Source organism: Verticillium nonalfalfae (assembly GCF_003724135.2).
Source record: "Verticillium nonalfalfae strain VnAa140/NRRL 66861 chromosome Unknown scaffold_10, whole genome shotgun sequence".
Taxonomy (NCBI): Eukaryota; Fungi; Ascomycota; class Sordariomycetes; order Glomerellales; family Plectosphaerellaceae; genus Verticillium; species Verticillium nonalfalfae.
The window spans coordinates 283,511-308,731 of record NW_021167235.1 but is presented as its reverse complement, the minus strand read 5'-3'; the positions used below and the strand labels follow the sequence as shown (position 1 = coordinate 308,731).

At 55.2% G+C, this 25,221-nt stretch overlaps 8 protein-coding genes across 8 annotated transcripts; 4 read left to right on the top strand and 4 right to left on the bottom strand.

The window, feature by feature from the left end:
• Positions 1 to 569: 569 nt before the first annotated feature.
• On the bottom strand, positions 570 to 2,864 carry D7B24_000309 (uncharacterized protein; the record flags this gene model as incomplete). Its single annotated transcript, XM_028634568.1, has 4 exons — positions 570 to 775; positions 826 to 1,286; positions 1,819 to 2,318; positions 2,382 to 2,864. 4 exons carry the CDS (start codon positions 2,862 to 2,864, stop codon positions 570 to 572), a joined length of 1,650 nt encoding a protein of 549 aa, XP_028498270.1.
• A 1,168-nt stretch (positions 2,865 to 4,032) lies between these two features.
• On the top strand, positions 4,033 to 4,374 carry D7B24_000308 (uncharacterized protein; the record flags this gene model as incomplete). Its single annotated transcript, XM_028634567.1, has 1 exon — positions 4,033 to 4,374. The coding sequence occupies one exon, from the start codon at positions 4,033 to 4,035 to the stop codon at positions 4,372 to 4,374; it is 342 nt and encodes a 113-aa protein (XP_028498269.1).
• A 1,266-nt stretch (positions 4,375 to 5,640) lies between these two features.
• D7B24_000307 (uncharacterized protein) lies at positions 5,641 to 6,690 on the top strand (the record flags this gene model as incomplete). Its single annotated transcript, XM_028634566.1, has 1 exon — positions 5,641 to 6,690. The coding sequence occupies one exon, from the start codon at positions 5,641 to 5,643 to the stop codon at positions 6,688 to 6,690; it is 1,050 nt and encodes a 349-aa protein (XP_028498268.1).
• Positions 6,691 to 7,434: 744 nt separating this feature from the next.
• Positions 7,435 to 9,285, top strand: D7B24_000306 (uncharacterized protein; the record flags this gene model as incomplete). The annotated part of the gene is made up of 2 exons (XM_028634565.1): positions 7,435 to 7,809; positions 7,867 to 9,285. 2 exons carry the CDS (start codon positions 7,435 to 7,437, stop codon positions 9,283 to 9,285), a joined length of 1,794 nt encoding a protein of 597 aa, XP_028498267.1.
• Positions 9,286 to 9,650: 365 nt separating this feature from the next.
• On the bottom strand, positions 9,651 to 13,601 carry RTC1 (SEA (Seh1-associated) complex subunit; the record flags this gene model as incomplete). The annotated part of the gene is made up of 1 exon (XM_028634564.1): positions 9,651 to 13,601. One exon carries the CDS (start codon positions 13,599 to 13,601, stop codon positions 9,651 to 9,653), a length of 3,951 nt encoding a protein of 1,316 aa, XP_028498266.1.
• A 1,351-nt stretch (positions 13,602 to 14,952) lies between these two features.
• On the top strand, positions 14,953 to 15,799 carry CTR3 (Copper Transporter integral membrane protein that functions in high affinity copper transport; the record flags this gene model as incomplete). Its single annotated transcript, XM_028634563.1, has 3 exons — positions 14,953 to 15,108; positions 15,196 to 15,578; positions 15,655 to 15,799. 3 exons carry the CDS (start codon positions 14,953 to 14,955, stop codon positions 15,797 to 15,799), a joined length of 684 nt encoding a protein of 227 aa, XP_028498265.1.
• An 893-nt stretch (positions 15,800 to 16,692) lies between these two features.
• On the bottom strand, positions 16,693 to 17,734 carry D7B24_000303 (uncharacterized protein; the record flags this gene model as incomplete). The annotated part of the gene is made up of 3 exons (XM_028634562.1): positions 16,693 to 17,165; positions 17,231 to 17,480; positions 17,573 to 17,734. 3 exons carry the CDS (start codon positions 17,732 to 17,734, stop codon positions 16,693 to 16,695), a joined length of 885 nt encoding a protein of 294 aa, XP_028498264.1.
• Positions 17,735 to 18,817: 1,083 nt separating this feature from the next.
• Positions 18,818 to 24,692, bottom strand: D7B24_000302 (uncharacterized protein; the record flags this gene model as incomplete). Its single annotated transcript, XM_028634561.1, has 7 exons — positions 18,818 to 18,916; positions 18,996 to 19,157; positions 19,214 to 19,652; positions 19,708 to 20,521; positions 21,059 to 21,139; positions 23,547 to 24,122; positions 24,182 to 24,692. The coding sequence occupies 7 exons, from the start codon at positions 24,690 to 24,692 to the stop codon at positions 18,818 to 18,820; spliced, it is 2,682 nt and encodes an 893-aa protein (XP_028498263.1).
• Positions 24,693 to 25,221: the final 529 nt, after the last annotated feature.

Sequence of the window (25,221 nt, the reverse complement as noted above, 5' to 3'; positions counted from 1 at the left end):
GTCGGGACCAACGGCCGTACTTGCGCGCATTCGGCACCCAGCAAATGAATAAACCTCCAAGCTGCATGCGCATACAGGTCGCATGTGAACTGATTCCTGCAGATTCGAGATGCTGTCGACCAACGACGTCCATACATTGGCCGGTTCTATGGTTCTACAGGACAGGGGACGGACAGGCTAATCTTTATACGTTGATAAAAGCAATGACTTTGGGCAAGTCCGACAATCCCATTCTTGGGGCTGATAGTAAATTCTTGGGACAGACTGAGCGAATTGCCATGTATCATGGCACTTTGTTTTCGATCGTCTTGATGGAGTTAAGCTTGAATTTGGATTTGAGATGAGCGGTATGATTGCCCCTCAGCAGAGGTTTATTGAGCGCCTAGAGCAGTGGCCTGTCCAATCGTACATTGCCGAGTCCTACCTCACGATGCACCCTTGCAGCACCATGGAAGCCCTCGCAACAGCTCCAGCTCAATATTGTGTCAACCCCATTTCAAACAAGGCCACAACTACACCGTAAATAGCGAATCATAACGACTTTCTATTTCTAACGATACCTTGCGTGTTCATACGTACTCCGGCTGGGGTTTCCTAATGTTGTCTGTTTCCTCGAGCATCCGATGTTCTCTCGTGGTCCCGACGTAGACGTTGTAGTGCCAATTGTGTGACTTTTCTTCTCGGCAAAAGAGACATTCGGTCTCCCTCTTTTGTCCTCCGAGACCCAACAACCCTTTAAGATCGCCAAGAAACCCCTTGCTCGTCGTCTCCTTTTCTGGGACGACGTTAACTTTGGTGGTGCTCAAAGAGAAGAGGCTTACTCACGCTCCGTCTTTTGCGCCGCTTCTTCCATCAGGCGCAATGCCTCCTCAACAAATGACCTCTCCACGTCGCCCACGGGACTGCCTAGCACGCAGCGGGCCCTGTCCATGGCTGTTTCCTTGCCCCTGCAGTCTCGCAGCCGAGGATCAGCTCCGCGTTCCAAAAGAAACTTGACCAGGTCCAGACTCTCATTGCGGCCGCGGTCTCGCGCCGTCATCTCGTCCATCCGTCCTGGGTGTTCCAGGGCAGAGTGCAGTGGGCGACCCTTGTTTCGGCGCCAATCCGTGTTCAGGTCGAGCTCGTTGACGTCGTGGCCTGCGTCGACGGCCTGCTTGGCCCACTGGAGTCGAGTCTCGATGGGATCGAGGCATTGTCCGATCTCCGTGAGGGGGGATTGGCCCAGGTGAGCGATGGGCGATGACGCCTCGGTTTGGGGCTCCATGTTCTTTCGGTATGCCGCAAGTCTAATGAATTCTCGGGTATCGTTATCGCGATGGGTGCAAGCTTGGAGTGACACTTTTGATGCCGTTCAGCCAATTCCAGGGTAACCTTGGGACGTGAAGAAGCTCCAGGGAAGAGGGTGCTGCTGGCCTCTTATCTTAGTGACGTCCCAGGCTGCCACCCACTGTAAGCACAACTGCCAGTAGGATGGGGCCAGTGGCCGCGGGGGATGCTCCGCCCCGATCGTCAGGGCGGTTACACGTGTCCGGCTCCCTCGAGCCCCCCATTCGAGACAAACTTAGCACATGCAGGCGCGCTGGCAAATGATGCTATGGAGAAACAGGTATCACGCATGCTCACGACCATGATACACATTGACTACAACAGTCTGTCAGTAATACACTGAAAGACCCCAGAAGCACGACACTCGAGGGATTGCCACACTGAAGCTGGTTTCATTCCCAAAAAGTCATTCACATATGTTCTGAGCAGTTTTAACATTTGATATCGTCCATTACAACATTCAAATCGTCCGCAAACCAAAAGCCCAACTACCTCTGCCCCTCTGTCGGCTCCCACGTTGCCTCGCCGTTAGGGGCGTTGATGGTGGCAGGGTCAATCTTGCCTCCAGCATTGTAAACCGAACCGGCCCATACCTGGTACCCAGCCTTACCGCCGCCCGCCTTGGGGTCATAGGAGATGATGACCTTGCCATCCGCTGTATCCAGCGCGTTCGCGACAGACTCGCGCGTATAGTACGGCAGGTCCTTGATATCGCCTTTGGACAGCCCTGGGATCCGTTCCACAACCTTGTTCTTGATCTGATCTACCTGCGGAGCATACTTGACCGTCCTGGACGACGTGTCGACTTTGGTAAAGATGAACACCTGGACGTCCTTGTCCTCGTTCTTGTTGAACGCAAGGCACGTCAGGGCATCGTGGAGCTCTTCGATGACATCCTGCTGGAACACCGTCTCGCCGTCCGCCGCTCCCGGGGTCGGCGCGCCGTGCTTCTCAAAGGCGGCGATGACGGTAGGTCGTTCCCAGTGGTGAGACTGCATTCACTCCACGTCAGCAAGGCAAAACACTCGAACCTGAGGAAATCAGAGCCAACGTACGATATAGGCACCCTTTTTGGAGGTGACTATGACAGCGGTGCACCCGCACATGCCCTTGATGCCCATCTTGAAAGGCTTGTTGAGAAACTCGCGATAGCGAGCCGTGTACCACTCGCCGTCGTCGTCAGGCCTGAACGGGATGTTGACGACGTTGCCACTCTCCCAATTGGCCTTGAACCAGCCGTCAAGCTGACCTGCCCCGGGCCTATCAATGTCTCTCTTCAGGAGCGCAAGCTCCTCCTCGGCTGTGTCGTTGGCGGCGTTGTACTCGTCGCGGCCGATCAGCGGGGTGGCAATGTCTCGTGCTATCAGGCACTCGGCCTCGCTGCCGCATGTGTCGATCGAACAGATGTCTTCTGGTTCTTGACGAAGAGTGAGGTCTCCCCGCGCAATGAGGCTGTCTTCGAGACTGACTTTCGGCCACGGGTTGGCAGCCACGAGCCCGAGGAGACCCAAGCTCCAAATCGACTTGGTGAAATGCATGGTGAATTATTCGCAACTTGACGCTATGAGAAGAGAAGGAGAGTAAGGTTGTAAGAAGAAAGAGTTGAAATGTCGAGAAAGAATACACAAGTATCACGCCGTAGCTCGTACGGGGAAAGACAGCCAACCGTGGGAGGGGGATCTATGTGGATTCAGAATATGAGTGCAGTAGATCAAGTCTAAAGCCAAGTAAGGAGCAGAAACAATAAGCGAACCAACTCTGTGCAGATGTTGAGATAAATAGAGAGGATGGAAGTAGACGCGGCTGTCAGGTCTTGGCTTTACCCTGGACATACTCCTTAAGAGGATTTTGTCTTGACTTGCACCCAGCCGGTCGAACTCGAAAGCAGACGGCTATGCTGCCGCTCGCTCGCCAGCGTAACCCAGACCTATTCTTGGGTATCAGGCCTCGGAAGGGTGTAAAGTTGCATAATGCACAGCGACGAAGCCATGGCGTTCTGGGGCCCAGGCCGGAGCACTGCTGACAGTACTCGACCCCCTGTGCGATAGCTTTGCCCAACATCACAAGGCTAGCTTGGCGCGAAATCCTTCCGGCCCAGCGGCGTCTCTTTGAAACAAGCTGCCCTGGCCCGTCATCCCAACGTCGCATGGAAACGGGTCCCTTCCGAATTGTAAGCACTGTAAGCGCTGAAGGGTGTCGGGCGACTGCTGAGCTGATTGGAACTTCTGCTTCTTGGTCGTTCAAATGGAGGGGGGCGCAGTCGCCCTGTGGTGGGGAGAACACTTTAAGCATAGGCTCCGCCCCGATCTTGGGTTGCATATGGTACTTTGGTACGCCCCTGTGGTCCCTGGACGACGGGGAACCCCTGTCAGTCAGCGTGTCGAAATAGGTGTGCTCCTGAAAGTCGCGGACCGGGCACTTTGCCGCGATGACGACCCATGGTGTTGTCAGCCAGCCTTGTTGGCTTGGAAGAAGCACCAAGCAACCGGGACTTTGATCGAGCTGCACGTCTCTTTGATAAGTTCTATTCTAGCACTTGATTAGATATAAGTCTCATAGACTGCCGGCACACAAGTCTCGTCCGGCCAGTCTTGGACATCTTGTTTCAACTAGGCTTTCCGTATCAATTTGCTACACAAACATTCTCACTCCTTCCTCAGCATCCGCTCACTCTCATTCCAACTTATCTTGTTCACACTATCAAGCATGTTTGCAATCAAGATTATGGCACGCTTTCTCGTCTGCCTTGCCGTCGCAGTGGGTTTCACAGACGCCTACAAGTTCACCTTCTACGGTGGTCTTCAGTGCCGCGGTGCACGACTGGGCGAAATCATCGGAGGTCCTGGCCTCGGCTGCCGAACGGACTTCAGAGGCGTTGCTTCGGCCGTTATTGTGGAGAGCACGGGTCCCGTCGATGACCCTTTCACAGTGGTTCTCTACAGCTCAAACGACTGTAACCCGGACACTATCATCGCCAACGGTGACGAAGACGACTTGTGTCTGACTGCCAACTTTGGCTCGTACGAAGTTTGGAACCTCTTCGATTAGGTATGTGGACATATTCCACAGACTTTATCATACCTCCTGCGCAGTGATTGACAGTGCTTAGAGCGTTGAATCCAGATAGGTCTCTGAATTTGCTCTCTTCATTATTCAGACGTGGGAAACGCAAGCAAGGACTGGTATCTGCAGGTATAGGAAAGTGGGATAGACATGTTGCTTAAACTGTAATGGCTCAAATCTAAGTGATCACCCCTAAATTCCATGACAATATTCAAACCAAGACATTTGCAAAGTACGTAGAGATACAACAAGCCCAGTGCCGAGCAGAATCTGGTGTTTGCTCTCGGATGACTACAGCTCAATAGTCAGCGTGGCCGTTCTCGCACCCGATCTGTCATTCTTGTGATCTCGGTGTTTTCAGGAAAACAGCCGTTTCCCAATGTCCAACGACACCCGCCATGATCAACCTTCCAAGAGCATCGTTTACAGCCCAGAACGCGTTTACGGGCGGGACCCAGCGGGAACCAACTGAAAATAGATCCTGGCGCTTGCTGATCCACTGTTGTACAGCTCACAGCCTGCCTTGGTACTGTACGCCCAGACCGACTTGCCAAGCAGCGCAGTCAGCCGCCGAGTCAAGTCGTAGGGCCACAGACTGGGCCGCCAGTGAATATTATCTTAGGCACCTTCTCGGCCGGTCGAAGGATTCGCATCGAATTAATGACGAAGGCCTACGGTTACCATGAAGGTGGCGCCGCGAAGCGCTTGATATGAATTGCATGGTAGAGATCGCCAGTCAATCCCCCTGAAATTAGCGCGTAGTCTAGGAAGGATCCGACCCCTTGTCACAGCCTACAATTTAAGCTTACTGCCGAGCTAATGTCCCCGGCCATGCATCCATCAGCCCTGTCTGCCCGTCTTCACAGCAGGCTGTAGGCTATGCGAATGAGGACCGATTTTCATTATGCAGCATTGTCTCGTATAGAAGGTAGGATGCTGTAGATATCTTTAGTTCAGGCTGAGGATCAAGGCCCTGCATCTATTCAGTCTGACGGGCTGCGGTCTCACAAAAGTCCTTCCACCATCGGCGGACTGGTGCATTGCAGAACGGCGCTTCTTGACACAGTGCTTCGAGTCACTGGTCATCATCAGTCTACCTCTTACAAAAGTCCATTTACACCCTTCCACGGCCTATCCGCCGAATCTCAGACCCAGAGTAGTCCACGAAGGCTCGCCGCCTACCACAATCCTCATCAGACATAATTTTGAGTGTGCGAACCTTGATACAATTTCTTTCCTTTCCTCGTCGTCATGCATTTCTCCAAAGCTGCGAAAGCAGTGTTCTTCATCATCAATCATGTTGCTGCCACTCACTTTCCGGCCAACGTGATTCTTGCTGGTCGCCTCCAGAACGACGACAGCCAGCATGGGTCCAGCACCCAGGTCCTGAACCGCGATCTCGGTTCGGTCTCGCTGCCTGTCGTTGGAGTCCATCTCTTTACCCGTCAAGAATCCTGCAAGAACTGCCGCACGCGGTGCCCCAACGGCAAAATCATCGACAAAGACGACTGCAAGAAATGCAAGCGCTGCCCGAAGGGCAGGACGGCCAACTCGCGCTACGATAAGTGCATCAAGAATGAAGAAGGCAAGAGGCAGAAGAAAGAAGCCTTCGATAAGAAGAAGGAGGCCAAGACGGCCGAGTACAAGGACAAGGGCCGTCGGTTCGAAAAGAAGAAGGAAGAGAAGAAGCGTGCCTATGTCGACAAGCAGGACGAGGACAAGCGCAAGAAGGTCCGTCGCATGGGCCGCTGCCTGGCTCTCGTTCCCCTCGGCATGGGCGCCGTGGCTGCTGCAGAGTTCGCCGACGAGTTCTTTGACGAGGAGTATCTCGAGGACATGGATCTGCTGCAGTTCTGGCCGGAACATCTCCCCATTGACCCCTGGGGACAAGAGGCCGATGACTCCGTCTACGAGTCGGACGACTACATCAACAAGTGGGTCACGGTTGGCGAGGGTGTTGAGTCTCGCTCTATCAGCCTTCGCGCGACCACTAAGGACAGGGCCACCCGTTACAGTCCGGTTACGGACATCGCTGTGCGGTCCGAGGAGCACATGCATCAGCTGGAAGAGCGCTGTCCCTTCTGCTTCCTGATCCCCATCTTCGCGGCCGTTGCTAGAACCGCCGCCGCAGTCGGTTCAGCTGCTGCTCGCGCTGGCATTACACTTGCGCGGGGTGCGATTCGTGTTGCCAAGGGACGTGGATCAAAACGGACCAAGAAAGAGCAGACTGATGGCGCTCGGAAGGTTTCGGAAAACCGAAACTGGTTGAACTGTCTTCGCAAGACCGACCCGTTGCACTGAACCTTTTCCTTCGTCAACTGGTAGGTACAACGAGAGAAGCTTAGGGACTGGGTGGGGAGTGTCGTTGGGAGTAATATGAAATTTGTATTTGCGTCTGTTATCTGTCTTCTGGAGGGTTGCAATGATAGCCACGTATCTGATGCAGCCGACAATTGGCCGTTGTCCGTGACGCTTCCCGTCTCTAGTTCCTGTACTCGGTATCATTGAAATAACCATGTGCAGACACATTGTGTAAGCTTGAGGTCTCCAGAACAAGGGCAGTCTGTATCAGAGGACCACCAGAAGTGTTCAAAAACATGGGAATCGATTGCTGAGACCTCCAAAACTGCAGTCATCACATCCATATATTCAATGCTTGAAGTTCCCTTAGTCTACTTATCTTTCGTGTGAATTATACGCACATTGCTATTAGATCAAAGCTGCCTTCGTGCTGGGAACAACTTAGAGGCTTAAATGAATGCCATCGCTTTATCGAACTGGCTGGACCCAGTAAACCCCCGACATACCGATATCACAGTGGGCGATCTTGCTTCACACGACGTGGGGTAATGGAGCTCAAGCTCGAAGCTCCAGGCCCGGCCAAGACCTCCAGCGAAGGGTGATCCTACCACACTGCCGACGTCACCTCCATTCGTATTATCACCACCATTGCCATTCCACCAGCGTGACGCGTTGCGAACTCCAACGAAAGAGCCTATGCAGGCAAGAAGTTAGGACAAGCTGCACTCAGCAGCGACATGCATCATGCCGACCGAATCACGCGCGCCCCGACTGCTTCCCCAGAACCGCAAACTCCGGCACCTTCAGGGCATCTACCTACGAAACCTCAGCTTTCAGCGGCCGCGCGGCCGCACTACCGATGATGTCGCCATCCACGCATCGCCGAAGAAGTCCGATACTCTGAGAGAAACGCCCAAGCTGCATCATGCATTGTCATCAGAAGACCTGCGGCCTAAGATGCGGCGCAGGAGCACCACCTTGACGCAGGATAGCCCCGTCTCTGAGCAAAAGAAGCTGGAGGCGCTCTATAACAGTCGCATGGCGGATGCCTTCTTTTCAATGCATGTGGACGGTGAAGATGATCCGATCTACATCAGCGAAACGTTGGAGAGAAAGACAGTCAGTGACTCTGCACCTTCCTTCTTGTCTGTTCTCTACTGACAGTCATTGTCACAGAACTTTAACTTTCTCTTCTTTGATCTTTCGAAGCACGGGAGCTCCGTGACGCGTTCCCCGCTGGTAACGATCAAAATATGGGCAAAGCGATACGTCGGTTCAAAGGAATGGTTTCTACATCAAGAGGACGTCGTGGACCTGCGGTCTCTCAACTTCTTGGGCACTCTTTTGAACCAGCGCTTTCCCCTCAACGGCCTGATTTTTCATCTCGAGGATGGCATCTATTCTCTCGACCTTCCGGCTCGTAAGTCAAAGCCGAAGGCCACAGCAACGCTGCCGACGTCCTCCTATAATGCACTCATGAAGCTTGCAACTCTGGACAGTTCTATCCAGGATGCTCTTTCCACACAGGAGCACATTACTACACGAATCAATGAGCTTCTTTCCAAGCAACCGAGGAACGATGCGCCACTGGCAGAAGAGAAGGTGAAGCTCGCTCAGAAATACGTCTCTCAGCAGGCCAAGAGTGTCAAGTCAGCAGAGAAGAGACGCGATGAACTCAAAGCTTCCTTAGAAGCGAGGCGCGAGGCCATCGCCGCTGGCCGCGAAGCGCAGGCCAAGGCAGAGCGGGATATTGTTGCGGCGCGTGAACCGCTGGAGAGTTCCAAATCAATGCTCGCACAGACGCAGGAGCAGATCCGCGGCCAGCGGCGGCGCATCTGCTCCGACCTGGCCAACATCTTCCCCATCACCCTGTGTCCTTCAGGCGAGCCATTGTCCTTTCAGATTTGCGGCCTCCCACTTCAGAATACATCGTACGACAGCCCGTCGTCCAAGAATCCAAACGAAGATGCCATGTCGGCCGCCCTCGGCCACGTGGCCATGCTCACCCACAACTTGCAGTACTACCTGCGGCACCCACTGCCCTACGACATCAACCCCTTTGGTTCCCGGTCCACCATCCGGGACGAAATATCTGCATTTCAGGACACCCCGGCATCCAGACACACTCAGGGCGCCTCGTCCTCGCTCGGAAACAACCCAGCCCGTGAATTCCCACTCTATCTTCCCAGGGGCGGCTCGACAGCAGCCCACTTCCGTTTTGATTACGCCTGGTTCCTCCTCAACAAGGACATCGAGGCCCTCTGCGCCCATCAGTCGCTGCGCGTCGTTGACATTCGCCATTCCCTCCCGAATCTGAAGTATCTTCTCTATGTCTGCAGCGCCGGCACCGAGGACGTGCCCGAGCGCAAACGGGGTGGCGTCAGGGGCTTGTGGGCCGGTCATCTCAAGGGTCGCATCACGACGGGAGACGGCGAGGCAGACGGCAGCGTGACGGGTAGCAGACCCAGCAGAGCCGATGGACAGGCCGCTGAGAGTCTCAGAACGGCGTCGGAGGATTTGGGCCTCGGCTTTGACGATGGACACATGAAGGTTTCCCTCCGGACCAAGGGGTTCACGGAGAACGTGGGTAAGTGAACGTTGGGCATGTGTACTTGCTTCAAGCAGTCGTGTTGTGGATGCTCGACCTTGCTCAGGTGTTGGCCCGGCGGGGGGTGGGGGGGTCGTTCAAGAGGGAAACGGGTAAAGAGTTCTCAGGCCCGTAATTTTGGTATTCTTCCATGCCATTAGCGAAGCCTTATCTGGAGTGTGTAGACGCCGTAAAGTACAGATCCCATACAGCCCCATGCGGAGTCTGAAAAAGCCCTTTCTAGAACCAAACGCCTCAAGCCGTTTTATGAAGGAACACATCTGATGACCCCCCCGTGTCCCGACTCCCCCCTGAGTCGATGCGGCTCGCCCCCGTCATGCCCATCGCTGCCGCCGACCCAGAAAGACCGTATCTAGCGGTCCGTCGGCACAAACTTGACGCTCTTTCTTCTCTCGCGGTCTCGCTCCCCTGCTCGGCCAGGACTTGAGCTGAGGATGCTGGCCCCAGGACCCGAGCTCATGGCAGCACCGCCTCCGCTCGCCAGCGCCTCGCGCACGCTCTCAACGGCCCGACTCTGCGGAACCTCGACACCGTCTCCTCGAATGGCCACGCCTGGCGACGGAGGACCTCTGCCTCGCCCGCCGCTCAGGCTCGTCTTGCGCTGCACCTGCGCCTGCGCACGCGCCTTGTCGAGCGCCGCACGGCCGACTTCCTCTGCGCGCTGCGTCGCTCTCTCATCGCGCCACTTGCCGGGCAGACAGGCGTGGCCGCACCCATCGAGCGGGCAGCAGCCGTCGCTGCCATCGGCAGGCGGCGCGTCGCCGTCGAAGCCATCCGGAGCATGCCAGCCCTGAAGGCACGTCGCGTGGCCGCCGTGCGCACAGCCCGGACAGTACCACCAGAGACCCATAATCTCCTCCTCGACAACTTGGGCACGCTGCTTGGCGTCCATGCCCTCAGTCAGCGGGAGAACGACGGGGCTGGCCTCGCGGTGGCCGCAGACCGCGCAGGGAGCCATGTGAGTCTTGCACCGCTCACACTGCCAGATAGCACCAGAGCCCTGGCGGGGGTCCATCTCACGCGGCTTACGGCACGAAGGGCACAGGAAGCCCGCCTTGACGCCTTGTTGGGCGGGGCCGAAGATTGCTGTGTAAGACTCGCCCCATTCAGGGAGGCTCTCAGGCCAGCCCTTGACACAGAGGTTTCGCAAAAGCGCGGCCTCGACGAAGTGTCGCATAGACGCGAGTCGAGCGTGATATGCTCGCAGGATTGAGGCTGCGCGGTGGGCGTCGATGAGTGCCTCCGGAACCAACGGCCTGAGAAGTAGAATCATTGCCGCAGCGTTAAGATTGGATGTGCGGAGTTCAAAATCGAGAGTGCTTGTGATGAGACCATATGGGTCGAGGGGCGGGGATGGAGTGGTAAAGCCTTTGTTGTTGAGTTCGGACGCCAACTTCTGCGGATACGGGGGATCATCAGACCAGGGGAGGTAGTCGCTTTCGATGATGACAGGAGACACGTCTAGCATCTGCGATTCGGTCGGTGCCTGGGGCGGGCTCGCCGAGACGACGCCAACATGAAGAGGGGCGTCATCGTCAAAGGTAGGCGCATCCGATACAATTGACTGTGACCGACGCGCCGAGACTTCTGAGGGATCTTCATCGTCGCCTATGGTTGTCTGTGAAATCATGAACACCTCTTCAGGGGAGTTACTCATCGGCAGCAAGCCTCGCCTCATCTGCATGGAGGACAGGTTGTGGAGTTCGGGTGACTCTTCGATCTCTTTCCCTCGGATGCGGCTCTCATATTCGCCATGCTCATCGTCGTGCTCTTGCACGGGTTCAAACTCGGACTTTTTAATCTCGCTTGCGGCGCCTGCTTTTGGCAGGGAAAGATTGGCGGACTTTCGACTCCCATCTGAAATGGAGAACATTTGCGAGAAGCTGTCATCCGAGTCGTGCCTCATCACTTTGGGAGGTCTCTTCGAACGAGAACCACTATCTCCACCACCGGGTGATTGCGCTTCATCCTTCTTCTCTGGCTCTGGGACATCTACGGCAAGGGAGAGTGCGTCAGTATCATAAAAGTCGTACCCCTCAGTATGCGAGGCCTCTGTCTGGTCGCTTTCGTGGCTCAAAAGTGACAAAGGAGCTGAGTCCAGTCGTTTGCGCGGACTGTAGTTGAACGTACTGTGGACTGCTGGGGGTAAGGCGAAACTGTCTAGTTCAAAGACGGGTGTCAACTTCTTGCCGGGCCTGAGGTTGCCGTGATCTGTATTGGGATCGTCGTCATGCACCGGCCTTGCGAGTGGTGTTGGTACGTTGGAGGTGCTTTCGATCTCTTCCGAAAGAAGGGATCTGACAGAGAGGGAGCGGCTCTCCAACTGGACTGACACTGCACTGGCGCGGCGAAGCGGATTTGGCGCTTTCATACTGTCCTGGCTCAGCCCCTGGAAACCCTTGAGATCGGCGGTTTTGACGACTCCGTCTTTTGACTTGGTTACTGAAGGTCGTTTCTGGAAATGACCCAACCTCCTCTCGAGATGGTACTTGGCTCTTCGTCTGAGGAGAAGGTCTATGGCGTATCCCAATATGCGCCACGTTTGTGCTAGTCGAAATTGGCCAACACCTTCCGCAGCGTAGGCGAACTCATTCAGTATAATCACAACACGGTCCACAAGCGCTTTCCCGCCTTCTCTTTGCGGTAATTCGCGGTCCAGTGTCTCGAGATAGCACTGGGAAAGGTAATGATAGTGGTTGACCTTGGCAGCAGCAGGGACGCGTCCAACCGCCATGGCCTGCTGTGTCTTGTACACCCCAGTAACTCTCATGGCATGCTCTAAAGATAACACAGGCTCCCCGTCTGCGGATCCAGACGGCGGCGTTGTGCTGAGTGCGGGTATGGAGCGTACACTAGGCCGCCTTTTCCGGCTCGGCTTTCGCCGTGGCCCAAGAAAGCTGCCGACAGCGTCATCTTCGGAATCGCTGCGACTGATGCTGAGTTGGGGTGTTGTAGGGCTGGACCCGTAGACGGAACGAGGTGTCTCATTGCCCTCCTTGCGGTGCACCGCAGTCGGTCTCGGCCGCTGATGCGGTCTTTCATCGAGAAACATAGCCACATCTCCGCATGAAGAGAAGGCCATGCTGGAGGACGTCATTCGATCCATGGTCTTCGGGGCGAAGGCCACGTCGCACTGGTGAAATTTGCCATCTTCACCAGCAGCCCAGAGAAGATCTTGGTCGAGCCACATGAGGCTTGATGGCGGCGAGTTGAACCAGTTGAGCTCCTTGAACGGGATGGTAGGCCTCGCGAGATCCCAAATATGGGCCGCGCGGACTCCGAAACGCTTGAGACTGGCATCGTCGTAAGACACGGCAATCTGGGCGGCACGCTTGCCCTGCGCACTGGCAGACCACAGTCCAGGCCTCCAGCTGACGACAGATACAGGGGCGGGGGTTTGAATCGTCCACTTCGGCTTTTGGCGCTTGTCAGCGTCTTTGGAGAAGTCCCAGACGGCGCACTTCTGATCCATGCCGCCACTGACCAGATGGTTCCCATCAGGATGCCACGAGATAGACGTGCAGGCTTTTTCGTGTGCCGTGATTCGCAGCAGCGGCGTGGTCGGCTTTCGCAAATCCCACTTCAAGACCACGCCACCGTCGGTGCCACATGCCAGATACATGCCCTCCTTCGGCGACCAGCGGACCTGTCGAACGCCATCGGCATTGCATTTAAAGGCTGCTTTGGCCTGGTACGTCATGCCGCCAGCGCGGCTTTGAACGGGCGCGCGGATATCAAAGTAGCGTACGAAACCATCTTGGCTGCCCGACAGCAGCAAGCTCGGGCGATGGGGGTTGATGTCGAGGGTGTTGACCTGGCGCGAATCCTCCCTCATCTGGACACAATCCATGGGGGAACCACCGGCGGCTATCCTTGCGAGATCGTAGGAGAAGATCTTGCCATTGGTACAGGCAGTGAAGATGGTCGAGTCCTTATGCCATTTCACCTCCTTGACGGAGAGCTGATCGGCCGTCGCCGACGATGCGCCCTTGTTCGGATTGGACGCCGAGACGATGGCAGCTCGGACGTCAACGCCATCGACGATATTGAGGCCGTCAAAGACCACCGTCTTGAGGACATGGCGACTGGCCAGGACAACGGAGCGACGGTCGGCCGGGGCATCGATGCTGTAAATGGGGTAGGTCGCATCGTAGACGGCATACTGCGAAAAGTTGGGGCGATACGAAGCTGGCAGATGCGGCGCACTCGTGATGCCAATGCCGGGGCTCGTCGTGTCGGTAGAGTTGTCGGCGGAAGCCTTTCCGAGGAGCTTTCGCATGATCTTGTTATCGCGGCTATACATGGTGGCCGTGTCGCGGGAACGCGCCCATTGGCGTCCCCGTCATGTCGTAGTGTGCTCTTGATGGCAGGGTAGCGGGTTCAGCTCGGAGCTTGCTTGCATACATGGGGTCGATGGTTTGCACGCAGCTGAGGAACGTGGCAGCTGCAGGGAGCTCTGAGCTCTGGCCGGAGGTTTGGTGGGGACGAGGTAAGGTCAAGTCCCGTGCGACGTGACGTGCAGCTCGACGCTCCTGCACACAGAGCTCCACACACCGGAGGGTTTACCGAGGATCTGCCATCTTACCGAGACAAGTTACCCTCCACCGAGAAAGAGACTACCTACGTCCAGTGTTGTGTCGCATCTAAGTTCAAGCCCGCCTACCTCTTGGGACACCTCCTCCTCGTTGTCTATAGCCGCACGGTTAATCGCCTCATTCTTCATACTTCCCGAAGCAGTCATGGAACTGCAGGACACGTTGTATGCACGTCTCTGCTCGTAGTCCCCACCGCGTCTTGAATAGCTCGACATCGTTCGCTGGCATGGCTCCTGTTGCAACATTCTGTACGAGCTCTGAACGCAAAACGCAATGGCAAGCATTCAACTCGAAGAGCCAGACCAACGTGGAATTAATTTACCATCTGACTTTCGGCAATGACTCTGAAGCCTAGCATCGGCCTCCCAGCAGTCCTTATCATTTGGACCTGGGCCAGCCCTGCTCGGTGAGGAAAACTTGCTCAAACTCTCGCAAACATCACGAGAGGCTGAGGGGCGTCCAACCCTCCCACGCCACCATCTGACCCCATTTGAACATTTCGCCAGTGAGGTGTGTTACCTTTATTGGGCTTGTCAACATCCCATGTCGATCAGTGGTGCTGTACAGACTAGGCCCCACAGGGTGCTTTGCATCGTGTCTGATGGTTTCGACCTGTTCATCAGGTCACATATTGTCACGATTACCAGGCATGTGGTGAAGGGGGAGGCTCCCTATTCCCGAGAGACATAATTCGTTCGTATGAATCATGGCAAGCTCTGGGGGGGCATGCATAGTGGCGCCCCAGCAACTTCCTTCCTGCCCCCCCTCTCCCAACAGGGTGGCATACAAAAGGCCCCTAATACATTGGAACAAACCCAAACCACAAAATGGGTCACGCAGTGTTTGGATGACCTGCATGGGCTGATTTAATCCTGGATATGCCGCGCGACCCTTCCAACAGACGAGCTTGAGACTTAGGGTGGCCTGGCTGGCCGTCCATATAAAGGCTACCACCTCGACGCCTCGCCCGCAGTCCTGTCTGTCTGCAGTCTGGTTTCCCATACCACGAAGCATTGGTCTCAAGAAAGTTTTCCTCCACGAACAGCTAGCACCATAAACATGGACCACGGTGCCATGACCATGGCTTCAACAATCACCTCCATGCTCATGCCAACAGCAACAGGCATGGACATGCCCGCCGGTACTGACGCTGCGGCCACCAGCGGTCACGATGAAATGGACATGTCAGCTATGATGGGTGGTTGCAAAATCTCCGTGAGTACACTTCCAGGGCCGTTGTCAGCGACCTCCACCATTTCCTCTGGTTCCCGTCCAGCGCTAACCTGCCGTCCTGAACTGCAGATGCTCTGGAACTGGCAAACAATCGACTCGTGCTTCATCTCCGAGTCCTGGCACATCACGTCCACCGGCATGTTTGCCGGCTCCTGCATCGGCGTCGTCCTCCTCGTCCTGTCCCTCGAGGCCCTCCGCCGTGCCGGCAAGGAGTACGACCGCTACCTCATCCGCTCTCACGCTGCCGCCGCCGCCGCCGTCGCACGCTCAGGCCCCTTTGCAGCTGCGAGCAACGATTCTGCCTCTGGCGGTAAGAACAGCGGCGAAGGCGCGGCTCCCCTCGGCGCCGGCGGCGTTGCGATTACCGCACCGTTCCGCCCTTCTCTCCTCCAGCAGGCCGTCAGGGCGCTGCTGCATCTGCTTCAGTTTGCTGTGGCATACTTTGTCATGCTGTAGGTGTCCCATGTCCTTCTTGACTTTTGTTGCACAAGATAAGAGGCCGAATTTTCTGACACGATGACTCCCCAGGCTCGCCATGTATTATAACGGTTACATCATTATCTGCATCTTCATCGGCGCCTACCTCGGATCGTTCATTTTTCACTGGGAGAAGATTGGCGGGTCGACAGGGCCGACCTCAGCGGGCGAGAGTTCGACGGTTTGTTGTGGTTGAGGGATGGTGTAGTTGCTAGGAGAAATGGCGGGTTAGTATGAGAGCCCTGATGCGGGCATGCCGAGGTGATGGGCTGACACCGAGATATTCTGCTGGCCAAATTTAGCTGGCGGAACTTCTTGCAAAACTACATGACTACATCGTCGCTTGGGGGTCACAGTCTTCCTCATAAACCCGTCAGCCTCTGAACGTTGCACAATGTTGACAGCTCGCACTGGCATCACATTCGGCCTGTACAGATGAGAAGCCGACCTCGGTTGTGAATAATCTCGAAGCCCTACGAAGCCATGATGCAAGGGACCACAAGCGTGGCCTAGCAGGCGCTGGCCCCTAACTACACACTTCCGATGAGACCAAGTGGGCTCAGTATACATCTAGTCATATCTAGATCGCTCAGCGAGGCCCACCACCCACCCCCTCATGGTCACGCTTCCCATAAGCAGGTCGCCAGCCCATGCAGCCCGGCCGACTGCCGGCTCCGAACTCCGAAGACACCAGTCACCAGGCACATGCAAGCGCCCACGCGGATTACTCCCTAGCACGTGGCTGGTCTCTCCTCGCAGAGTTCAGACGAACACGAGGAATTGCTTCTGCCAGGAAAAAGCATCCGACGCTCGAGCTCGAACGTCGCGCTATGACTCGACGTGTTCCACCTGAGGAGCAAGGCGTTATCCTCGACCGCAGGAGATCCAGGAGCGGAGCATCTTGAGGAGGAGGGGGGGGACAAACAACGTCTCCCCGCGCGTTTGAATTTCGTTGAAAAACATGCTGTTGTACACACTGGTATCAAAGTAACCGTCCAAGCTCCAAATGGAAATGAAAAAACACCACCCTGGTGAGCCCGGCCAGGATCCCGTCGTAGATCATCCGTAGAACACTCGTCGCTCGTGTCTTTAATGCGTCAGCTCCGGGAACCGAAGGGCATACAGCTCCCTCGGCCTGCCATTGGCATCGCAGCTCGTGAACCTCCAGCGGCCAGAGTACCAAGACCCGGCGATGTTAACTAATCCCCATTTGATGGGTGTGGGAATGGGCGGCCAGTGCGCCCACATGCCACCCTCGGCGCCGCGGTCGAGGTTCATGAGGAAAAAGGGCACGACGTCAGTTGTGCCAGCCTTGGTGACTGTGTTCTTGCCCCAGCTCTTGAAGGCCGCGCTTGCGACGGCTGCCTCGGACGTACCCTCGCGTGGCGCCTTAGGGTGGTTGGCGAGGGCGGCAATTGTATCAATCTCGGAGTGGAAGTGGTCTTCAAAGGCGGTTTGGAAGGTAGACATGATGCGGCGGAGCTCAGCGGCGGAGAAGTGTGATGGCTCTTGGAGGGTCGAGAGGTAGGCATTGAATTCAGCAAGGCCTTTGAGGAACGCCTCTGCACATAATGGTTAGCCATTGTCGGCCGACAATCAGCGAGGGACGATTTGGCGCCGCGCATACCATGTTCCTTGTGTGTCTTGTCGAAGACAGTCTTGTCGCCCAGAAGCTCCTCGACCTTGGTAAAGAGCACCTCCTCCTCGTCGTCGTGGTGCGACTTGACGAACTTGTACCACGTCAAAGCATAGCCGATAAAGTCCTCCTTGTCGTCTTCTTGCACATGTGGTGCTTGATGATAGATGGAATTGTAGCCTCGTAGGATTGAATTGTGCAGCAGCGCCATGTGGGTTGCACCGGTCGTGAAGAGATCGGTCTGAAAGATGTGCAATCACGCGTCAGCTCTGCGATTCTGCCTCGGTGCAATGGGCCGGATCGCGCGGAGGGGCAACAATTGGCACGACATACCTTTTTCGTCTCGAACTGCGGCGTAATTATCAGAGCCATGGGCCCATCTGCCCACGGCTTGCTGGTCGTCACTGGTGTGTAGGGCATCATGAAAGGGGATCTGGCCAGCAGCAGGCTGGAGATGGTGCCCGTGATGATGAGGATGAGGACACCGCCGAACATGATGGTCGCGGTTTCGATGCTGGTGCCGGCAAGAAGTGGAGGACGATGCAGAGGAGCCAACAGCCGACGGTGGCCTTTCAGCTGTGCGTGGACTGGATAGGATAGGACAAGCCAGGGCCTAGAAGTCGAAATCGTACGACTGGGCTTGAGCTATCGTTCTTGGGAGGGTTGCAGCTTGGGGCAGCTCCAGGCCGGGGGCCGCTTGGCTTGCGCCGGTTGGCCTTGCCAGTTGCTAAGTTGGTGACGTTCATTGGCCCATTGGGGGGTTGAGCGGGGTTCGCGGGGCGTTTCAGGGAGCAGGCCCATCCCCCACGTGGCGACGTTATATGTCCATGGGCTGATGAGCAGGTGTAACTATGCCATTATCGGAATGGTTCGCCTTGAGGAGATATCACACTAAGCGGGGCCTGAGCGATCGCCTCCTGCCATCGTTGACTCTGGAAGCCTTGGCCATCCTTCTTCCATCACTGCACCCACGTCCTGAACCACACGAGGAACTCTGGCATGCCCTCCATCAGCCACTTTAATGCATTATTAGATATATCCTCCGCTGCATTTCTCACCCCCATCGATCGATCCTGCTTAGATCAGGCACAATCGGCTCGGCCCGCATTATTGGATTTCTGTTGTAACCACATCGGCCGGCCAGCTTCACTCCTCTGGTGGCAGCGACTCACAATCCTCAACTGCATGCAAACCATGATCGACTTGTTCCTCGGACAATCCCAACGAGCCATCCTCCAACTAGCAACAGACGTGTTGCTTTTTCCACGCGGCGAATGTCCACGTGGCTGTCCGTGCCACGAGACTGGCGCGTCTAGTGTCAACCGAGCACTCAGCTCGTCAGCAAAAGCAAAAGAAAACACTGGCACAAAATTGAAATTGCAGTGTTTTGCTTTTTTCTATCCCCTTCTAGTCTAATTGTCTATACCTCATAATACTTCAGCTCTCTCGCGTGTGCAGGCGGGTCAAGTCTGTCATTGACCACCGCTCTGTCATCGTTCCGATCCTCAACATGTAATCAGATCCTAGCCAGCTTTCGATTCGCTTATCGATCGATCAGCGGTCACCCCTTCAGGCCACTCATGGAGCCCGGTAGAGCATCAGCCACGCGGGTCCCCCGGTGGCGTGCAACAAGCCCTTGCTCAGGCTAAGGTTGGCAATCTTGCTCCGACATTGACGCTGGGGTCTTGAAAGTCTAGGAGCGATTCAACTTGCTGCACTATCAGTCTAACGGCTGCAACACCCTCATCGCTTATACCTTGGCCCACGGCTTCTTGTTGATACGTAGTCGCATCAACAGGATCAAACTTGTGGCCACCAACGACACCGATCCGGCATAGAACATAGCAGGGCGGTACGCCTTCAAGCCCTCGTCTGCGCCGCCATACGCGTCGAGCAGGTACCCTGCAATGGGAGAACCCTGAGAACGCATAATCAGCATGGAAATCGTCCTGGCCCTGTTCGTCAAGCACTCACAAAAAGATAGCCTCCGACCCACCCCGTGACGATCATGCCCATGGCAGTCGACACACGGGCCGAACCGAAGATGTTGCCAATGCACGTTGGCATTGACGCGAAAAACCCGCCGTTTGTCAAACCATTCATGACGGCAAATACAGCCAACGGAGCAAGCGTCGTTGAGGCTGGCCAGAGCGCAATCATGGTCAGGGAGTTGATGGCGAGGAAGGCGAACAGCGTATTCAAGGGACCAAGAATATCACATAGGTGACCGCTAATAATCCGGCCAATTGCTGACGAAAAGTTATAGCCGGCCAGCAAAGCTGCTCCGGTGCTCGTGCTTAATCCCATTGAGCGTGCGTACAACGGGATAAAGAAAGGCGGAACGAGGAGGGGGAAGACACCAATTGCGCCAGCGACGAAAATGATGTTGAAGCTTCCCTGTCGGAAAAGCTTCCTGCTTCGAGTCAGCTTCCCGTGGCCTGTCCAGACCTATCGTGTGCTCAACTCACCAGTCAATGAAGCCAGAGGTCTGGATGGGAATGCGCTCCTTGATCATGTATGCCGCCGGGAATCCCGTTGAGAAACATACAATGCCAATGATTCGGAACGCCCACTCAACACCATACCGTTCAATCATGGCGTTGGTTGCGATGCTCAGCACGGCGGCCCCGAAGCCGCCACCAGCATAGACGATTCCATTGGCTAGCCCCCGCTTCCTCGAGAAGTATTGCGCAGGTGTCACAGTCACGGCCATGAAACAAAAGCTCATGCCCAGTCCAAGAAGGGCACCAGGCAGGAAGAACAAGCCCACGGTACTATGCGTCACGAAGCTCGCGCCGATCTGCGACATGCCGACAAAGAAGATACCCATGAGAGCCAGCTTGCGGGTTCCAAGCGAACGAACAACGCGTGCGTTAATGATGGCCAGGGATGCCATCAGAGCTGGTGACAAAGCACCGCAGAAGGAGAGCACCGAGGCGGACCCGACGCCACGCTCGACGAGGGCGCCTTGCATGACACCCCAGCTGTAGTTGACGCCGGAGAACCACCAGCCAACAATGGCACATGCCGATATGACGACCCAGCCGTACCCGCCATCCGGTACTGTGCTGTCAGCGATGCGAGAGGCTTCGAGAACGGGGTCGAGATCGGAGTCGGAGGGGTCGACTTCATGGTGCGCCGAACGAGCCTGGCGCAGGGTTGTACCGCCGGCACGATCTGCCGAGCCTTTTGGGAGCTGTTCCAGCTGGTAAGCTGTGGTCGTGGAGGTCTGCGTCGCCATAGCTATCTTATTTTTGCCAGATAGTTTTGTGGCCTCCTCGCCTGGGTGAGGCGGGCTTGGAAGTGGCCATATATAGTTTTTTCACCGGCTCCCATCGCGCCATGCCCCGCGCGTGCTGCCCCGCGCATGCTTCGGATAACCACGGGCAACTACGCAAACATGATCCTTTGTGAAGCAATTTTTGCCTGGCAATATGGATTCTATTAGTCAAAAAGGCGTGAAAATGATTTGCCTGGGTTTAGCTTCCACCCGAGCCCTCGTCCGGGTGGGCCCCCGATCCCGGAATCATGAAATTCTTCAGAGCTCCGCTGCGCTCGTACCAGGCCGGAGGGATTCCGGCCACGAACTGCGGCGTGGATTCCGGCCACTACCTGTGGGGCGCGTCCAAATCCAGACTTCAATCCAGCAAAGTCGCGTCTCGGTCGACATCGGGCCCGCGATTTGAAGCTCGGTCACCGAAGCAGCGAATCGATTGGTGGCTTGGCCGATGATGCGAAAATCACTCCAATTCAGGGTCTTGAATGGTAGTCATCTGTTACAGCGCCAGAGTGAAGGTTAGAATTTACATCTTGACTCACTCGCGCTTTGTTCTGCCTCGCTCCTCGCCTGTCCTGGAAGAAGCGTGCGCTGGAACTCGTCCGTAAACGTTTCTCGACGCGCTGAAACTTGTCCGAGTCAGATCATTTGGCGCTGACGCAATCTGTGGCAGAGCATGTTTCTTGCTGACAGCCCCTACCTGATGAAGAGGAAGGGATTTCGGGCCGGAAGATGCGCTGGCTTATACCTGATGCGACGAAAGACGCTGCAAAGCCTCATGTCGCGGTAGGCTCGTTATGACGGCGTTCTTTTTCAAATGTCCTTGGCAATACCTCATGCATTCGTGAACCCTATGCTCTTCGTGTCATCATCATCATTGCCCTGCGGCGACAACTTAGGTGGCTTGTTTTCGCGCTCCTCACAACGAGAAGACGAGCCCTCAAAACTCGAGAAAAACGTGTTTGGTGACCATTCCTGCATGGCAGCAAAAGCTCGAAGTTAGTACCATGCACATCCTTATTAACAAGCAGCTCTACAGAAATGGATGCCGACAGTGCTTGGGCTTCTGGTCATCAAGCAGTGGCACCGTCACCGTCATCTTTCGGTTTTGACCCCGAAACTCAAGAACGAAGACGTTGGCATTCTACCCACAGCATCTGATGCAAACTATCCTGTCGCACAAATCAGTTTCCCTAAATGAAAGTATACCTGGGCAAAAGCGTACACAAAGTTTGTACGCATGAGAGGGTTCGTCGCCAATGCTTTCTCTGGCAACGCGGAGAGCATGGCGGTGTTGTTTCTCGAGGATGTGAGTCAAGTCACTATGACCACGGATGCCCTGCTCTACACGGCCGCCCACGAACGACATGTTCTGCCCGACATGTCAGCTTCGATGATAGCGGACGAAAGCGAGAGCGACATGATTCAAATGAGCCGCTTCTCAGTGGGCAGCTTGATCTCTCTGCTGTGGACTTTTGCGTACTGTTCAAGGTTTGGCAATCGCCCTCGTATAGCTCAACATTCCGGCTCGCATTCTTTACGCCTAGCTCGCTTGCATCTCTTGGCGTGTTGAACTCTCGAAATACATCAACTATCCGAGATGTCTATCGCAAATGGCCGGTAGTTACATTGGTGTCTTGAAGAACACCGTCATCCCCACGATGACGGCTCATGTTTTCGTCACGAAGCTGGGGGGCGTTGAGATCGATCTAACTACGACCATGGAGGCAAGACACCAGAAGGCCAAAGAACCCGAGTGGAGAAAAAGATGGAGTCAATTTACACTGAGTAATGATTCGAAATTCATCCTGTCGACCCTGATTGTTATGATGATCCCCACCTGCGGCCCACGACCAGACTAAACACGTTTATGAGGCTCTCGACTCAAGCATGCAGTGTGTCAAGAAGTATTCACAACGAATAAGGAAAGAGCTGGATGTGATACGATTACTTCGTGTTACATTTGGGCAACCTGATCGTTGGCCATCCATCATAACTCCTGTCGATACTCGGCATCTCTGCTTTCTACCTTGGACGGACCCCGAAAGATCACGTCAGTGAAGATCAGTCATAGCTTCTTAGGAGGCACCTACGAAGCCACGGGTTAAGGGGCTGGCTTGGTGCTGGGAGCTTTGGGAGGACTAACAAAAGGGCTGAAAGGGCCAAAATCCAGATGAACTTCAACCCTTACCTAAAATTTGACTGTGATTGTCACCTGCGGAAGATCTCCTGACTCTGATCACCCACACGCTCTGACATATCTACATCATTGGGAATCGTGAGTTTAAATCTAAGAACGTGCCGCGATACCCCTTTGCGCATTGTCTTTAGATGATTACCAGAACGACCTCTTCATTGGTCTTTCTTCTTGAAGTATCGACTGTTTTCGTTATCTTCGGGTTCATGAAAGTTACTATCGTGGCATTGGACGAGGTGTGGTTTGCATGCTTTCAGTCTAGGTATTCAAGGGCACCGACCACTCGAATTCCTGCTTGCAAGTCGTTCTTGAGTCTGATATTGCTCTTGATGAGGCGTATGGGACGCTCGACTAGACGCATTACGTCTCTGATCTTGGCTCAAGGCAGTCTACATAATCGCCATTTTTCGTTTTCAATTGAATAGCACAGAGCTCAAATTATAATTTATTCCCAGGCCGCCAACTCCCAGATGCGAAGTGAAACTGATAGCTTGACTCGTCGGCGCGCCTGATCAGTGAGGTCATCATAGGTGGCAAGAAATACACAAAGCCTCGGCATTACTCGACTTAAAAGACAACTTTTCTTCAAATGATCCGTTGGGTCTACCACGACCTGTGCTATGCCATGGATTACGGTACTCAAGTTAGATGGTGCCAGATGATTGTGGTTTCGAAGTGCCTCTCACGCACTCCTTATTTCTCTACATCCACTCGAATGGTGTAATCCTCTTCCATCTTGTCAAGAATACTTATAGTCACTCCCCATTCTTCAGCGGTAAATGAGCTTGCCCTCTCTAATGACATTGGTGCTTCATCAAGCCTATCCCACTCACATCGCTCCCCTCCCAGTCCGGGATTTGCATCCAGCACACGAATAGGACCCTTGCCTGTCTCGACGTCCGTCGCCACTATATAGAGCAGCACACCCTTCGAATACGCACCATGGTTGTTTCCCAAATCGGAGCGCACCTCCACCACGAACGCCGTCGTGCTATTGTGCCGCACGACGACAGCCTTGGTGTGTGCACCGCCTCCAATGATCTCCACTGGCGACAGTGTGTGCGTCGAAGACCCGGGGTCGCTGATGCAGTCGACCTCCGAATCCAAGAGCCAGCCCAGCTTCCACTTGTGCCACGCGAAAAGATCGGGGCTGTGGCCGCCGGCATTGGCCATAAGGTCCCAGTTGCCAACGTACTTTTGCGTGTAGCCGACCGGCAGCGGGTAGAGGTCAGGCAGGCACATGGCGTGGCCGGTCTCGTGGTTGAGCAGTTTGGGGCCCCAGAACCCGAGGTCTTGATGGCCCAAGGTCACGCCTTTTCGAGCGACATAGTGGCCTCGCGTAGTGTGGACAGGAATGGAGGATGTCGTGGTCAAGGTGATCGCACTCGCCTTGCGCGTGGGCACGATGTCTGGCCATTCGGTCAGTGGTACAGCCAGAATGACAGAGAGGAACACGCAAGGGACACACAAAGAACATCGACTAATGGCCCGTTGGTAGACGTGACATGAGGAACGGTGACGTTTGTGTTGGCGAGCCACGCATCCAGCGCGTGGTCCATGTACTTCTGGTGAGTCGCCGCGGTGAGGTTACGCTCAAATCGATATGACGTTGACGGCCTTGGCATGCGGTAGTACCGGGAGCCGTCAAAATCAACCTGCAGGTTGAGACTTCCAAAAGAGGAATTCCTGAACCACTCTACCGCTGCCGGAATCTCGTTTCTGTCTAGCGGCGGGGGACTGCCACTGTCGATTGCGTTGGGGAAGTCGACAAAGATCATCTTGGCCCGCATGGTACCGAAGCTCGGCGCGCAGTCAAACTTGACCCCATGACCTTCGCTGTAGTGGGCATCCGGCACGGCGGGTAGCTTGCAGGCCGAGCTGTCGGGTCGTCTGCCATTAGGGATGGCACTGGCGGCAGACAACGCGAACAGGAAGAACGCCAGCTGCCTCCTAGGTCTGAAGAGCGAAGCAATAAACATTGCATTGCTCGATTATTATCGATGGCTGTGAGAATTTCTCCGCCGGTACAGCCGTCCATGATTTTGGATCGAAGGTCTGTCAGTTGTAGCATGCAGGCTGGCGTTGAGTTCGCTGCAGCAGCATGTCGGCGCCGACGTGGGGCCTCATCTTGGGATTGCATTCCCCCTCGGCGTGAAGCTTCACGCGTCTGCTGTGTCACCCAAGTGAAGGTCACGCATCTCAACACGTATTTCACTACATCGCCACACTGTAGGCTCAGCATGGCACATTTCTCTCGTCCACACGAGGTATGCATACGCATGAAATGCACCATGGTGTGTTCTAGTGCTGTCAGACTAGGTCACACTAAGGCTTCACTGCAGTCAATGTATTGACAGCCCCGCGATGAAAGGGGGCTATGACGTTGGCCATTCGCTGCGCACGATTTGGCAGGATTAGATTATCGAGTCCACAGCATGCCCAGGATCAGGCTCAATGACCGAAAAAACCACAGATCCGACTAAGAAAGTAAATCGGAGATGGCAAGGG